Below are 16097 nucleotides of genomic sequence, written 5' to 3' on the forward strand. Positions count from 1 at the left end.
CAGCATTACAGCATTCTCCTTTACCTCCCTTTCATGAACTCTGTGGAGCAGCCTTTCTCACATTATCCAAGTGACATACCCTGTCTTACACTGGAAGCTCCTTATTTAATTGGCCAGTTCCTTTTGTGGTTTGGGATTTTTTTCTTCTGTTGTACTTAAAAGTATTTGTACTCTAAGTCAACTGACCCTCAAATATTAGGTTAAAGGAAATTAGTAGGAATTCATCCTACTGTATTGTTAGTTAGAAACCAATTTTCATTTAAAGGAATTATCTTGCAATAGAAAATCATAGATTCTGTGTATAGAACTCTCAGTATTTTAAGATTTTTTTTTTATATAGGCTGGGCAGTTTCATTCCAAATATCTGTAAAATTCACTGTCTCTGTACTTTACTGAAAGTTTTATACACCTTTCTGATTTTTTGTTTAATCCAGAAGAGAATGCTTTTGAAATAGATGAGAAACCTGTGGATTTAAATGAGGCAGAGAAGACAGAAGAACAGAATCAAGAGGATACTGGTGAGACAGAAAGAGGTGATCAAGATGCAGAAGCAGCTGAAGAAGACCTTTCTGAAGATAAAGAGGAGAAGGAAGATGAAGGGGACAAAGATGCTCATGATCAAGAAGAAAATGCAGGGAACACTGAGGATGCAGAAGAAGAGGAGGAGGATTCACAGCCACCTGACGAGTCAAAAAATGAATCTGCTGAAGATAAGGGGATCCCTGCTGGTGACCAAGGCCTTCAACCTCAGGTAGAGAGTAATAAATAAAAGCCTGATTTTCTTTGTTGTTTTAATTACCTTATACGAGAGTTAAGAAATGGATGGTGTTCTGTGATACTCTGAAACAAATTTGACATTAAGTAGGTGTAATGTTAGTGAGAATCTTCATCAAAATAAGAGCTGTGCTTACTACCAAACATGTATTTCTGCTATCTGAATTCCTACTATCTCCTTGGCCTTGTGTTAGAACAGAATAGACTATTTCAGTTGGAAGCGACCTACAGTGATCATCTAGCACAACTGCCTGATCACTTCAGGGCTGACCAAAAATTTAAGCATGTTATTAAACATGTTGTCCTAATGCCTCTTAAACACTGACAGCTTTGGGGCATCAACCACTCTCTTGGTAAAGAAATGCTTCCTAATGACCATTCCCATTGTTGCCGTGGGATTTAGGTGCTGAAAAAATCTCCCGGAGCAATTAATTAGGGGTGAGATAAGAAAGGGTTTATTTGCCAAGGCAGAAGATGTTAAAGACGCGCGCCCCCGTGCCCGAGAGGTTACATTTTATAATATCATCCATCCAATCCCAGATGTGTCCACCCTGTGGCCTTTACTCTGGACCGCCCCGGGGTCCACCCCCTTGAAATGGGTCTGGGGTGCATTTCGGGACCACCTACTTCATCACCTTCACCATCATCAGAGCACAAAGGGTACATAGTTACCTAATTCTTGACCTATTCTGTGGTTTAGGCCCAGATATGCTGTTCTGTCAACTGTCTAGACCTTGTCTTGACAAAAGACTAAACATTTCTATTAGATTTGGGGCTATGAGTGATATAGGGAGGATAGAATGGGGTAAGAGGGTTAAGGAATGTATAAACAAGGGTACTGGAGGAAGGGAAAAGGACAAGGGACAAAGAAGGGAGGGTTTCTGCTTTTAAAACTTACAAGTCTTACCAATATTAGAAAAATAAATTAAAAAAAAACATTAGGGGCTTAAGGCATCACCATGCATCTTATCACCGGGTACAGGGAGAAGAGATCAGCATCTCTTTCTCCATGCCCCCTCAGGAAGCTGTAGAGAGGAATGAGGTCGCCTCTCAGCCTCCTCTCCAAACCAGACAAGCCCAAAGTCCTTAGCTGTTCCTCATAGGACAGTTTCCAACCCTTGCACCAGCTTTGTTGCCCTCCTCTGGACACATTCAAGGACCTTCACATCATTCTTAAATTGTGGGGCCCACAACTGCACACAGTGCTCAAGGTGAGTGTAGGTGTAAGAGACCTTCAGAAGAAACAGTGAGGAGGGAGAGCTTCCTCCTGCTCAAGGAAACTTTTGCTGCCAGGGAAAAGCTTTAATGTGGGAAGGAATTAGTTCTGATGCAGGATGCTGTGTATGTTCTCTTTATCTGTCTGCCAAGAGGTAACTCTCTTGCTACAAGTGATAAAATTCTCACAGACATGCCTGGAGGCCCCTGCAGGGGGGCCAGGAAGGCCATAAAGCACAGGGGAGAATTCAGCCTGGAGTTTTATTGCGCATGCAAAAGGCGTTGTTATAAAAGCACCAAAACAGGTTTATGTTTTCATCTTCTCAGACAGCTGTATTCATCATTAAGATAGATATATATATATTGCAGTATATAACATAAGTTTTCTTTAAAATTTTAGCCACAGCCTGGGTTACCTGCGTGCATATCAAGCCTTACAGCAAGGCTGCACCAACACTGAACAGAGCGGGACAGTCAACTCTTTTGACCACATGGTGTTGCTCTGTTTGATGCACCCCAGGACAGGGATTACCCTCTGGGCTGCCAGGGCTCACTGCTCACTCACATTGAGCCTGCTGTGAGTGAGCAACCCCAGATCCCTTTCTGCAGGGCTGCTCTCCAGCCACTTCTCTCCCAGTTGTGCCCAGCATTATTCCATCCAAGGTGCAGAATCCAGAATTTGGACTTGTTAAATTTCATCCCATTGATCATAGCCCAGTGCCCCAATGTGTCTAGATCCCTTTGCCAGGCCTCTTGTCCCTCAAAAGAGTCAACAGCACCTTTCAGTTTGTATCATCAGCAAAACTTGCTAACAGTGCATTCAACTCCTGTATCCAAATCATTGATAAATATATTGAACAGGACTAGTTCTAGAGCTGAGCCCTGAGGAACAGCACTGGTGACTGTCACGAGCCAGATATAGCCCCATTCACTACAACCCTTTGAGCCCTGCCCTTCACCCAGCACACTGTGATCCACTCATCCCACAGCTGAACAACTTGTCCAAAAGGAGGGACAGTATCAAAAGCCTTACTAAAAATCCAGAAAAAATACATCCACTGCTTTCCCTTCATCTTCTAGGCTGGTGACCTCATCACAGAAGGCTATTGAATTAATTAAATAGGACTTTTCCCTCTGTGAACCCATCCTGACTGTGCCTGATGACTGCATTCTTCTCTAAATGCCTTTCAATAATACCCAGTTCCTGATATTTTTTAGAATGTTAAAATAATCATTATTTCAGGAAGAAGATGATAAAGATAATTCAGAGATGGATGAACAGATTCCTGAGGCTGAGGAAAGAATGGAACATGAAACACAAGGGCAGACTGGGCAAGAAAACCTGCAGAGTGACAGTGCTGTTGAGCTGGCTGGAGAGGCTTCAGAAAGAGACCAGTCTAAAGAGGTAAACTACATGGAAGTGTTGGAGTTAAAAATGCTAAATTTGTGAATACATTTTCGAGTTACAATCAAGGAATTGCTGCCATAAATTTTAAGAACTGTGTAAAAGATTCAGTTTACACCAGTTATAAATTCGTTGAAAAAAATTGAAGACCATGTAGATACCCTGCAGTTTTCACTCCTATAAAAAGGTAAGTTTAGGGTAATTGTTGAGCTGCAGAACTGGCTCGTCTGCTCTCCATAAGAATAAAACTTATATGAGCCATTTGTCATTCACAAAAGAAGGTAGCAGAGGTACCTTCTGAAATTTGTTTACAGTAGTTGCTACAGTTACAGTTGAATTTTTTTTTTTTCTTTCAGGAAAGTGGAACTGGAGCTGCAAGTGCAAATCAGTCAGAAGGCCATGAATCCACACGCATAGCCCGGATGGCTTCTCAGAAGCAAAGCAGAAAAAATACACAGGTTCATCTCTTCATTTTAATTTTTTAAATTTTTTATTTAAATGTCTGAATATTAACCAGCAAATAGGCAGTTTCTCTTTGTTAGAACACTGCTCTGGTTAGTGTTGGGTTACACCTCACTCGAAGTTCATGGTGTTAATTTATTCTTTTTCAGAGTTTCAAGAGGAAGCCTGGCCAGGCAGACAATGAACGCTCAATGGGAGATCACAATGAACATATCCACAAGCGACTGAGAACCATAGAATCCAGCAGCGAAGCAAAGCAGGATACAACTCAGCCTAAACAAAACGTGGAGGAGGCTGATGCATTTGAACATATTAAACAAAGCTCTGAATGCTATGATGCACAGACATATGGTATGGTGGCATTTCTGGGTGTAAAGAGTTATTGCAGAATCAAATCCTGAAACACTCCAATTTGCTGTAGTTTTCTCTGTTTGCTTTTTAAAGTTATGTTTAACAATCCTTGCAACACCATTTTGCTATGATAAATGCTACTCTTTCGCAGTCAGATTCAAACTAACAAAAACATTTTTGAAAATACTGAATTGACTCATGAAATGGATTTTAGCTTAATAAACATATTTAAAATCTGTTCTCTCCAAATCTTACTTCAGTATATCACGTTTCCAGGGCAAGAGCTCACTGACAACACAGCACAGTGAAAGATAAAACTGAGGTCTGAGACAATAGTTCAGATTTCTTCTGAAGTTCACTAAAACTGATTCACAGCGGCCTCAGAATGCAACATTTATTTTGCAACTTGACTACTTCTCCTTCCACTTGCCCCTTAATAAGTATTGTTGTCTTTGTACAGATGTAGCTAGCAAGGAGCAAGAGAAATCTATGATGCCTCATGAAGAAAAGGAAGAGGGAGATTCTGAAGATGCAGCTATGGAAACAGAAATGCAGAATGAGGATCTCACAGCAGTAGATGCAGAAGAGCTGAAGCCAGAAAAAAAGAAGTCTACTGCCACTAAACCTTCTGGTACGTTAACTTAAAAAACATTTTAAATATACATTGATGTGGATCTTTAAATGTATATGTAGGTATTTACATTTGCAAGTAATGGATGAATATCATAAGACTCATCTGTCATAAGATGTTTCATAAGACTAAAATGTCTGCTCTTACTTGATTTTTCTGCAGAAGTATTCTTACTCAGCATTAGCCTTGCTAAATTGGTTGAGTGACAGAGGGGTTTGCTGCTTTCTTTCAAGTTAATGGTCTCTAATCTTTATCCACTACTTTGAAGAAATAAAAAGCAAACACTTCCCTGCTGTTCAACACAATGCCAGTTCACTTAATTAATTGGCATATAACAATGCATTCCAGTGTCACCACCATCAGCACCACATAACTCAACTTTTTAATTATAACTTCTGAAAAAAAAAACCTAGCAAGAATTTGAGGAGCTGGTCTGAACAACATCCAGTGAGGAAGCACCAAACTGTCACTATCTCACTGGTTTCTTCCTTAAGTGGGAATGAAACAAAACAAAACCAAGCTGCTAACAGAAAATGGCTATTGGATGCAAATGGTTGGTAGATGAGAAGACAGGTCTGACTTGTCAGCCACACAGCCCCCCCCCCTCCAAAATTAGCAAGATAAAAGCATCTCTTGCCAATTGCATCAGAAGAATTTAATTTCGATGAATCTAAGTAAATGCAACATAGTTTGGAATTTTGAAGTTTTCTTGTCAAACAACACGCAGGCTGGCTAGAGAGGGGAGACAACTCTTACAACCCTGTATTCTTACTTTGCACTCCCTTCAGGTTTAATCACTTAAATATCTTGCTAGACTCATTTGCATTGTGGTACAGGTGTGCATGTAATCAGTCTATTTGTTTTTCCACATGATTCTCTAACAGGATGTTCTGAAAAACTAGAATCTTTGAAACATCTCCTACAGTGTCATATTTTTTCCTTTAAAATAATTCTGTAAAAATTAGTTGTTAAACAGTGTAGTATAGTAGAAACAATTATAAAAGAAAATCTTTAATCCATTCCTTTATTTGTAAATTGATTTTTGATTTATAGAAAACTGTTCTGTTAAGATCAAGACTGTAAAAGCTAAGAAAAAATTGCCATTTTTTTATGATAATTTTCTGAATGTTCTCCAGTTACTTTATACTTCCTGTCATCCTGTCAGAGAGGCTATGAAGATCAAAAAAACATACTTCACTAATGTAATTTTCAGGTTATAAAGATCTGTTCACTGTTATTTTGCTCATTTGGCAAGCAGGTTATAAGAGAGAAAAACAATTTCCTTTAGGAAATGCATATTCATCTGTTCCAGTGAGTTGCAAGATGTATTCATCCTATTCCTAGAATTAAATGTCTTAAAATTTGGGCACTTCTCTTAAGCAAAGTTATGTCTGGACTGCACTGCAAAGCATGTGAGATGCTTCACAAAAGAGTCAGGATACAATATTGCTTCTTGTATGATGTGTGATCCACAAAGTTAGTAATTAGCTTTGTGGTTGTAGGACCAGGTGATGTGGAGCCAGAAATCCAGACTTTTGACTCAGAGGATGTCAATGACTCTGCAACAGAAAAGGTGCCAAAGGTGACTGAAGAGAAGCCAGAGAGAAGCAAGGACTCAACTATACATACAGCCCATCAGTTTTTGATGGACACTCCCCAGGTATGATACCCAGTCTGCCTTCTTACAGATTCAGTAGCAGAAATAGACTCTTTTACTTGACCTATGTTAATGGAGTTCTGTGAATGCAAAAGTTTAGAATTACTTGTGTTCAGACAACTGAGTAGCTTGCTATTATTTAATAGCAGAATGAAAAGTAACAACTAACTGCTGTATATGCAGCTGAAAGATGCCTTTAAAATGACAAGTCCTCCCCATCCTTAGGATGGAACCTTCCCATGTCACTTTTTAAAAGAACTTCTCTTTTTCTAACTGTAAAGAACTGCTTTGCACAGATGAATCTGCAGAGGAAAGGCTTGGGTAGAGTGGAAAGCATTAGGCAAGTGTGTAGCCTGAAGATAACAGAAGGGTTCAGAATGATAAGAGAGCTAGGCATCAGTGACTTTAAAAATCTGCTGTGGACAAAGAATTCACCTCAGTTAATTCACCACAGTATACTACTTCTTCATAAAAGCTGATTGCAAGTATTTTAGAACCTTTTGAGCTTTTTATGAATGTCTCAATTCAAAAAATGTTATCATAACCTAGAAAATCCTAGAGCTTCATGTGACACTCATAGTTTCCCAGTGCAAACTGTTGGCTGTGAAAAAGCACATTTTATCATAAAGACTAAGGCGTAGAAGCACATGGTGGTGGATAACCAGTTGATAAAGTAAAAATATTTTCAGAGTCTGTAGAAGTATTGACCTTTCATTCCAATAGTATTGTGTGCCAAGTACATACCTGGAAGGCAGTATTTTACTGTTTCTACGTATACCACGTAAAGGATTGTGTGCCAGCTACACCGAGTGCTTCCATCTTAATGCCAAATATTACAGCTATATAATATAATGCAGCAATATAATGCAAGAGTGTTCTCCTGTTGTCAGAATAGTTAGGATCTTAATGCCAAATATTGCAGCTATATAATATAATGCAGCAGTATAATGCAAGAGTGTTCTCCTGTTGTCAGAATAGTTAGGTCCCTGCTGTTTTTGGTCTTGGGGATTTTCCAGTTCACACGCAAAACGTGGAACAGGAGGGGGAGCTCTTGCAGCACCAGTTCAAGGGGAGGGGAGAGACGCTGCTGGGGGAGAAGTGCAGGTCATCACCTTTCAGCAAAAGGGAGAGGAAAGAAGTCCCTCCACGTATATTCTTCCTCCCTTCCTTAAACCTGCAGTTGGTGACCGAAGGGACAGCTGCTGCTTCTTGAGGAATGAGAAGTTATTGGGACTACTGAGTTTGCAATCATGGGCTTATTTTCCTTAATCCATAAGCCTGCAAGTTATGCAGACCATATAGTGTTGTTTGGCTAAACTGTGGTTTTTGTAAGTCAGGAGCAGAGCTTGTCACTGAAAGCACAGTGAAAGTAAAAGAAGCATCGTAAAGCTTGAGTGTCCTTTAACAGAAGGGCTTATCGAAGAGTATTTGCTGGGAGGTAAAGAGGAAGATGTCCTTCAATCCTTCGAGTGGTTTGAATGACACTTTTAAAAAAACATAATTAAGTGAAGTATACTATATTTTGGAACATACTAGACAGGTAGCATTCAATAGTTTGGTCTCCATTATGTTGTCATTAAATCTGGAATTTGTCAAGATTATTTCATTGATTTATCTTGAAGTTCTGTATTTTATTATGTTCAGTGTTGGTATCACACGTCCTAGCTTTCTTTCTATGTTGATACCTCCTCACATATGGAGGTATTTGTGGGGAGATACTTATCTTTCCTGTACATGGAAACTATTAAAGGGGAAAAAGATTTAGAATCTTCATTCAAGTGGGTTTTTTCAGGTCTTTTTGTGTCTAAAAGAATAAGAACAATGCATTTATACTTTTTTTTATGGTTTGCTATATTTTGGGGGTCACCAGATGTGTAAACTTTTTTTTCTGTCTCATAAATCTCATAACTACACTTCTAGCACATTGTTAGAGATCCTGAAGAGCTAAGAAAGGAACTTGAAAGACAATTGGAAGCTTGGCAGACACAGCAGCCTGGAACTCCAGAGGAGGTTTGTGACCTCATTTTAATATAAACCTGTTATAAAGAATCCTTTGTTGCATTATTTCATATTGTTTTACTGCTAAAACATTGAGGAAGCCAAGCAGGCTGCAATCTAAATACTCAAAATCACATGATTTAGATGCTATTTTTGTTATTATGTTTAACTACTTTCGAAAAAAAATTACATAATTCTTAAAGCAGGATGATGTTTCAGATCTTGTTTTGAATGTGCTATGTGCAGGAAGTTACTCTGTTGATAATGACTTCTAAAACTTGCATAATTAAAAACATTTTTTTTTAGTCCTGTCAAGTTCCTTTTGAGTTGTCACCTTCAGTTAAATGCTGGGCACACCACTTCCACACCGCCATCTCCATCAGTTGCAGTGGTGGAGTTTGACCCAACTAGGACTAGTCCTAGTTTACATGAATTGTGAACCGTATTTGGAATTACTTCTTGAATATAATTGCCAGTGTAGAGGCTCAAGAATTTTGCTGAATTTTAATTAATTTTAAGTTTTGATGGTCAGTGAAGAACCTAGAGGACTTCACAGTTTGCCTTTCTGTAATACCAGCTATCAGCACCTGGCTGTTCCAAGATCATCTTGTATCAACAACAATGCCAGAGTTGCTTTGAGAAAAGATCATTGCATGTTGCAGCTTTGTAGCAGCCAGGAGCATCCTAAGTTGAATGCAGATTGTCACTGGAGACAAGTTTTAGCTGGTAGCTCCCTGCTTACTGCCTTCCCCTCCTACACTGAGGCTTGTTTTCTTTTTTCAGGCAGTACTTTCCAACTTTTTTGGTTTTTTTTCATAATTCACTTTTATTTCTTTTTGTAATGTTTTAGGAGAAGGAAGCAGCACAGTTGTGGCAGAGGTATTTAGTACTGACAGCTCCTCTATCACAGCAGCTTTGTGAACAGCTGCGACTCATACTGGAACCCACTCAGGCAGCCAAATTGAAGTAAGTTGGGTCTTTCTGAGGCTTCCAGTTTCCTTAAACTCCTGTTTTTGGCAGCTTTAACTTCTGTAAGACTGCAGCTTTGTTATTCTTGCTTTATAGTAATTATTCCTGTTTGCAACTGCATTTAATTTCCTTTTGTAAGGGAAACTTATTTAAGGTTATTTTATGAAAAGCAAATATGATATAGTAGTAGACACCTATCCTGAGGGTACTGCCTCCTACTTTTTTTCTCCTGTGCAACAGGTGATCAAATCAACTTAACCATTTAAAGATAAGTCAAAGATTGTGTTAAATGTAAAAACATTTTATGTTGTTTTTAACATCAAATAATCTTTTTTTAAGAGATCTTAGACTTGTTTCAAACTGGAAGAATCTAAATTCAAAGCCTGCCTTCCATTTTAGGCACCTAGATATAAATTTCTTTTAAAAACACTGAATATCCATCTTACATTGAAAATGTGATATATTTTTGTCTATAACTAGATATGAATATTAAACTATTAATTTTGAGTTTGTGGTATTTTACAAAGAAAGTGGTACTTTGGTGTATATGGTGCATAGGCCAGGGATTTCCAGAATGAGATATTTGCTGATAATCCCCGTCCCTGTGTCTTTTTTTCTTAACTTTCAGAGGAGACTACAGAACTGGGAAGAGACTGAACATGCGCAAAGTGATCCCATATATCGCCAGTCAGTTCCGAAAAGATAAGATCTGGCTGCGAAGGACCAAGCCCAGTAAACGACAGTACCAGATTTGCTTGGCTATTGATGATTCCTCTAGTATGATCGACAACCACTCTAAACAGGTGAAATGAAACCCCAGAAGAAGTGTGAAGAAACTACCTTTTGTTGATGAGTATGTCAGCTGCTGACTTGTTTCATACTGGGCTGGTGGTTGCTGAAAATCTGACTGGTAATTCCAGAGCAATCAGCTGATGCCCTTATGCAGAACTACTGCAGTGACTGTCTCACATAACTGTAACAGGCAAAAAGATAGGCAGTCTCTTAATTTATTTTTCTAGATGATGGAAAACTAATTTCAGTAACATTCTTCATATTTAATACTGAGCTTTGAGTAAAACTTTGAATATCCTATTTTTGATGTAACTTTTTTAACAGCTTGCATATGAATCCTTGGCAGTTATTGGAAATGCACTGACTCTTCTAGAAGTGGGACAAATTGCTGTGTGTAGGTGAGTTTATTTGAAATGCTGGGTTTTCTTCAAGACTTCAGAGCAGAATGTAAATACCAGTTTTGTGCTGTAATTTTTTCTTCTTTTCTAAAGCTTTGGAGAGAGCGTTCAGCTGCTGCACCCATTCCATGAGCAGTTCAGTGACCGGTCAGGGACACGGATATTGCGTCTTTGCAAGTTTCAGCAGAAGAAAACAAAAATAGCCCAGGTACACAAGAATGCCTCTAGGGCAACAGGTTTGCCAGTCTTTTCCCGACAAGGTATCAGCAGCTTCATGGTTTCATGATCACTTTGTAATGTTTACCAGTTATTTATATTTGAGATAACAAAGACATACAGCGGTCATAATTTTGTAACGGGAAGAGTGTTTCCTCTTTTAAGCATTCATCTTTCTCTGTATTGGGTCTTAAACAGTATTTTGGGTACAAGCTATTGAGTATCCCAGCGCCAAATACCATCAAAGTTTGACTTTAGAAAGTTTTCATGCCCTGAATTCCACAGTAGTAGTAGGAGGAAGTTTGTCAGACTTGACTGATTCCTGAAGAAAATAACTTTCTATACTAATACTTTCCAGAGAGCTGCTAAGTTGTTTTCTTTTAGGAAGGTTTTTGCATTCTTACCTTTCCAAACTCAAATAAGATCTTCTGTTAATGGAAACAGATAAGACCCAAATAGCTCAATGGCAGTCTTATAAACCAAAATTGGGAGGACTTGACTGTAGATTTTCTTAATTTTAGTGGGGATTATGAAACTAGATACTTCTATTTCAAGTTGAAACCAAAGAAGTTCAAGCTAGAAATAGGATATATATTTTTAATTATTCCATTAATCACTTCAGCAATGTACTGTTTCAATGGCTTTGCTAGCATTGGAAAAAAAATTTAAATCCAGTTCCAAGGCTTCTCTGAAGATTCTTTAGTTCAAAAATACTTATTAAATTTGAAGCAGGAGTTAATATAGGAAAATGCCAAGGACTGTGTCTGTGTTGGATGGTCAGACTATCTTGGCATTTAAAATAAAGAAATATGTTCTTTAAAATCTTTTCATTATTAATTTTATTATTTTTATTATGAGATAACTTAATCTTCTTATTTGTTTCCTCTGCAGTTTCTTGAATCATCAGCAAATATGTTTGCTGCAGCACAGCAGTTGTCTCAAAATACTAATCCGGGTGAGCTTTTTTTTTTGTTACTATGCTTGTTGCTGTGGCAGCAGAATGCTCACTACAGTCCCAAAGTAGGATCCTGCCAGGAAGGCTCCTGGCACTGAAACATGACTTGCATTAGGGCTTTGGGTTTTGCTTTGTCAAAAGGAATGTTTGGTTGAAATGTAGCTCAAACACCAAGAGACACCTACTTCATATTTGTCAATAATTCACTAAAATTTTAAGACTTTTTAAAAAGGCACACATTACATGTCTCCCTTTACCTTATGTCTCCAGACTGTATTTAAGTCTTAGACACTCCCAGCTTAGAGCACTGTCCAGCTTCCTAATGACCCTGACTCTCCAAACACTTCTGCTCTTGCTTGAGAGCTTGAGTTCTCTAAGTACCCAGAAGCACAGTGTTCTGAGGAGGGCATTTGCCTCCTACCTGCTGCAAGTTTAGGTCATGAGCTGCTTGAATTTCCTAGAAAAGCTGGAAGACTGCATGTCTCACATCTGAGACTGCTTTGTGATAGTTAAAAGCTCGTCACAGAGGCACCTGCATTTTTTATAAGTTCTTGTTAAAGTAATCCAAGAAATGGACAGTCAGGGATTTAAAATCCACTCCTTCGCCACAGGGTGGCCAGGCAGGACGAATGTTCAGAGAGGGAGCAGCATCCAGTCCTTTTGACTTAGGCTGGGATGCAGCAGCAATCAGCTTGCTAGAACTGGGGAGCTGGCAAGAGAAAAGGCAGAAGGATCCATTACTCCTTTCTGTAAAAAGACAAAGCCTTGTCACATTTAGGGCCTGTCGGCAGAAGTGTGCTCTGCATCCTTCCATAACCCTTGGGGCTTGCATTCTGGACTGTAATTACTGTGATTTCCCATGTAATTAAAAGATGAGAGATACATAAGTTAGAATATTCCTTTACAGGGATATATCTCTGACTCGGGGGGCAACTTGGGTTAAATAATGTGTCTCCAGAAGATTGCTGAGGCTGAGGAACCCAGCATAAGTGCTGTGTATGTTTCAGGAGGTTTACTTCAGACTATCTCCTTTGGTCCCAGGGGCTCAATGCTCTACAGTGGTTGACTGCCTTGACTGTGCCTTTGAGGCAAATCTTCTTATTTACTTTCATCCAAAAATCACCCATTTTGGGCAGTCCAAGATTGTTCTCTGATGGAAGCCACACCTGTTAAAATAGGGACAACAGGACAATGTTTCAAAAGCCCAGTCTTTTAGTCCAGGGTGAAATGCTAATACAGATGAACCCATAGGAACCTGCTTTGGAAGAAATAGGTTTGGGCTCTATTTCATACAGCAGCAGCAGGTGCTCTACTGAGCCTAGTGGCTGGACTCTTATGGTACAGCCAGTATTCAACCCCTGGACACTTACCAGGCATGAAAGACAAGACCATGACTGCATTTTCCATGCATTTCATCCTTGATTATATTACTGATGGATGATGGGTTCCCCTCCCTCCAGTATTCTCAATGGTGTCACCCAGCATGTTCTTTCTTGATCCACTGTTAACTGCAGCTAAGCAATTTTTTAAGTCACCGAATTCTATTTGATAAAGACTTTATTTCCTTAGGAATACTCCTTTTTCAATTATACCCACGGGGCAAACAAAAGAATAGGGGGTTTTTTGCCTTTTGAACAAGTTAAATTAAATTAGTTAAATTAATTAGTTAAATTTGAAATGTCCTTTGTGCTCAGAAACAGCGCAGCTGCTTTTGATTGTATCTGATGGAAGAGGCCTTTTCTTGGAAGGCAAGGAACGAGTGACAGCGGCAGTTCAAGCAGCTCGGAATGCCAATATCTTTGTTATTTTCGTAGTGTTGGACAATCCTAATTCCAGGGTAAGTAAGGGAGCAAGGGAAAAGTATTCAACTGCAGTGAATGAGAATCCGATACAAATCTTCTTCCTGTCTTTTGTAGTGCCATACAGCTACCTTATCTTTTGTATAGGTTAAAGATATTTAGCCCAATCTCAGTTTTTCACATCTGTCAGATCTGTGATTTCTTCCTACTGTGCTTCTTATCCTCTTTTGTACTTAAAAAAAACCTCAGCTTCCATGCCACAGAAAGGCTAAGTAAGAGCTCCCATCTTCAAATGTCATGGTTGTAGATCTTGGCCACCAGGGAAGTAGCTGGCAGGTTGACAGATTTGGAGTCTGAGAGATGCTTTGTTCCATCACAGTTCTGATTCAACTTGATAATTTCTGACAGCAGTCTCCATTTGACATGACAGCTGGAGCCAATATGAGCTTAAACATAGACAGAAGGGAGTATGTGAGAGTTATTTAATGCCTGAATTGGGAAAGTTGAGTTCTGTATCTGGTAGTTGGGGGAAAAAAACCTGTTAGATATCCTTGGCTGGGAAGCTGAAATACCTGGGAGCTTTTCAGGAAGACTGAGTGCAATAAGTGAGGAAACTTAAGCTTTACTTTGAATTATGTGGTGAATACTAATTTTGTAGTTCACATTTTCTTCCTCTATTTTTTCATACAAAACTCATCTGCTATATCTGCTGTTGAAAAACTAACAGTTCCCTTGCTGACAAACTGTTCTGATGAAGCCTGGCTGTTCAGATACTGTTGCCCAATATCAAGCAAAAATTATGGGTGTTTTTCGTAAGCATTTTTTCTGGGGAGAAAAAAGGTGTTTTTTCATAAGCTTCATTAATTTTCTGAGGTGCTACACTGAGCAACTAAGAAGTTACTTTACAAGAAGCACAGGTGGAGTTTAATCTGATTTTTGTCTTTGTAGTATTTGTTGAAATATTATGAAGTAAGTTGCTAAAGAATCTTGTATTAGAGCACTGCACAAATACAAGTTGAACTCAACCCTAAAGAGCTTAAAGACACGAGTGTCGGAAAGGCATCAAATATATAAAACTAAAGTGGTAACAGTAAACTCGACTCATAAAATGCTAAGGAAAGGCAATATTTACGGAACTTGGTATTGCAGAAACTTAAACTTAGTCTCTTCTAGCCTATAATTAATGGATTAGGGCACTTTTATCTAAAAGGGCAAAAGTATTTAACTGATTTGTGTTCAGCTTTTGATCTGATTTACCATTGAACACTTACAGCTTTTAATCTTAGAAGTATTTTATTAACTTTTAATTTAATGGGAGAAATTATAAGTATTTGAAAAATAGGAAAAATTATATCAGTGGCCATAAAAGATGCATGTCATTTAGCAGTAACATAAATACTTTTTTACAGGATTCCATTTTGGACATTAAAGTACCTATATTCAAAGGACCTGGAGAATTGCCTGAAATCAGATCTTACATGGAAGAATTCCCATTCCCATTCTACATGATCCTTAGAGATGTGAATGCACTTCCAGAAACTCTGAGTGATGCGCTCAGACAGTGGTTTGAACTGGTGACTGCCTCAGACTCTTTGTAGACTTTGTAGACAAAGTCAGGACCCGATTGCTGCTAAATTGCTGAAATACATGAAACGGTATTTCACTGGAGGGATCATAAAGTCCCTTCCTAAGTAGGATTAACCTGCGGGAGCTGCCCTTGGGCAGTCAGACTGCACAGAACTAAGTGGTTTAGGTGCATTCTTCCATGTTTGTCAGAGGACAATTATGCAATGGTAAGACTGTCTCCTGCTATTCCTACAAATAATGTAAAACTTTCCTCAACTTCTCTTGTAATAACTTATTACCTTAAAAAAAAAAAGTATTTGTAATATTCACAGAGGTACAATTATTCCTGCCACTCTGCTGCCATAGGGAAAATGTTTTTGGGAAGGCATTTCTGTGTTACAACTTGAGGTGTCTGGCAAAAAAGCATTCTTTAGCTTCACCCATGTGGCTGTTGCAGGAGTAGAGGAGCAGGGAAGCAGGTGGTTTTAAACAACCAAAAAAATGAGTACTTGAATACTTGGAAGTACTCTGCAGTTTAACACATCCTATTTAATTATGGCAGATTTTTGTCTGATAGTATCAACAGGGAGTTTTCTGAATAATGCCATATGCTGATCTCTGTACTATCAGTTTACACTGTGAATTTGCCCCTCTGTCCGAGGCAGACATTGAGGATGTTTCATAAATCCAATGTCTTAGAGCACGGACGTGATTTTTTCATTGCAAAGGCTATGCATCTTGTATCGTCTGTACTAATTAAAAGAGGTACCACTCTTTTTAATTATTATGTCTGTTCTCTGAATTGATCAAAGCTGGAATGAATAAACCGAACTTCCCACACGGAAGGAGCCCCGCGCGCTCCCTCTCTGTGTGCGGAGGTGAAACCCCAGGAAATGGCGGCGGGTGGCC

The 16097-nt window shown here is 38.9% G+C and overlaps 1 protein-coding gene across 2 annotated transcripts in view; it reads left to right on the forward strand.

The window, feature by feature from the left end:
* MDN1 (midasin AAA ATPase 1) overlaps window positions 1–15972 on the forward strand; it is a 96739-nt gene extending 80767 nt beyond the window's left edge. For both annotated transcript variants that reach the window (XM_032683375.1, XM_032683374.1), the window contains exons 89-102: window positions 435–751; window positions 3233–3394; window positions 3751–3852; window positions 4006–4207; window positions 4668–4838; window positions 6341–6498; window positions 8416–8505; window positions 9344–9459; window positions 10091–10265; window positions 10579–10652; window positions 10746–10860; window positions 11760–11823; window positions 13518–13660; window positions 15032–15972. In XM_032683375.1, the coding sequence (XP_032539266.1) occupies window positions 435–751; window positions 3233–3394; window positions 3751–3852; window positions 4006–4207; window positions 4668–4838; window positions 6341–6498; window positions 8416–8505; window positions 9344–9459; window positions 10091–10265; window positions 10579–10652; window positions 10746–10860; window positions 11760–11823; window positions 13518–13660; window positions 15032–15220 (2078 nt within the window). In that variant the 3' untranslated portion in view covers window positions 15221–15972. The remainder of the gene's footprint in view (window positions 1–434; window positions 752–3232; window positions 3395–3750; window positions 3853–4005; window positions 4208–4667; window positions 4839–6340; window positions 6499–8415; window positions 8506–9343; window positions 9460–10090; window positions 10266–10578; window positions 10653–10745; window positions 10861–11759; window positions 11824–13517; window positions 13661–15031) is intronic.
* The last annotated feature ends 125 nt before the right edge of the window (window positions 15973–16097 follow it).

The sequence above is a fragment of the Chiroxiphia lanceolata genome, chromosome 3, assembly GCF_009829145.1.
Source record: "Chiroxiphia lanceolata isolate bChiLan1 chromosome 3, bChiLan1.pri, whole genome shotgun sequence".
In the NCBI taxonomy this organism is placed as follows: domain Eukaryota; kingdom Metazoa; phylum Chordata; class Aves; order Passeriformes; family Pipridae; genus Chiroxiphia; species Chiroxiphia lanceolata.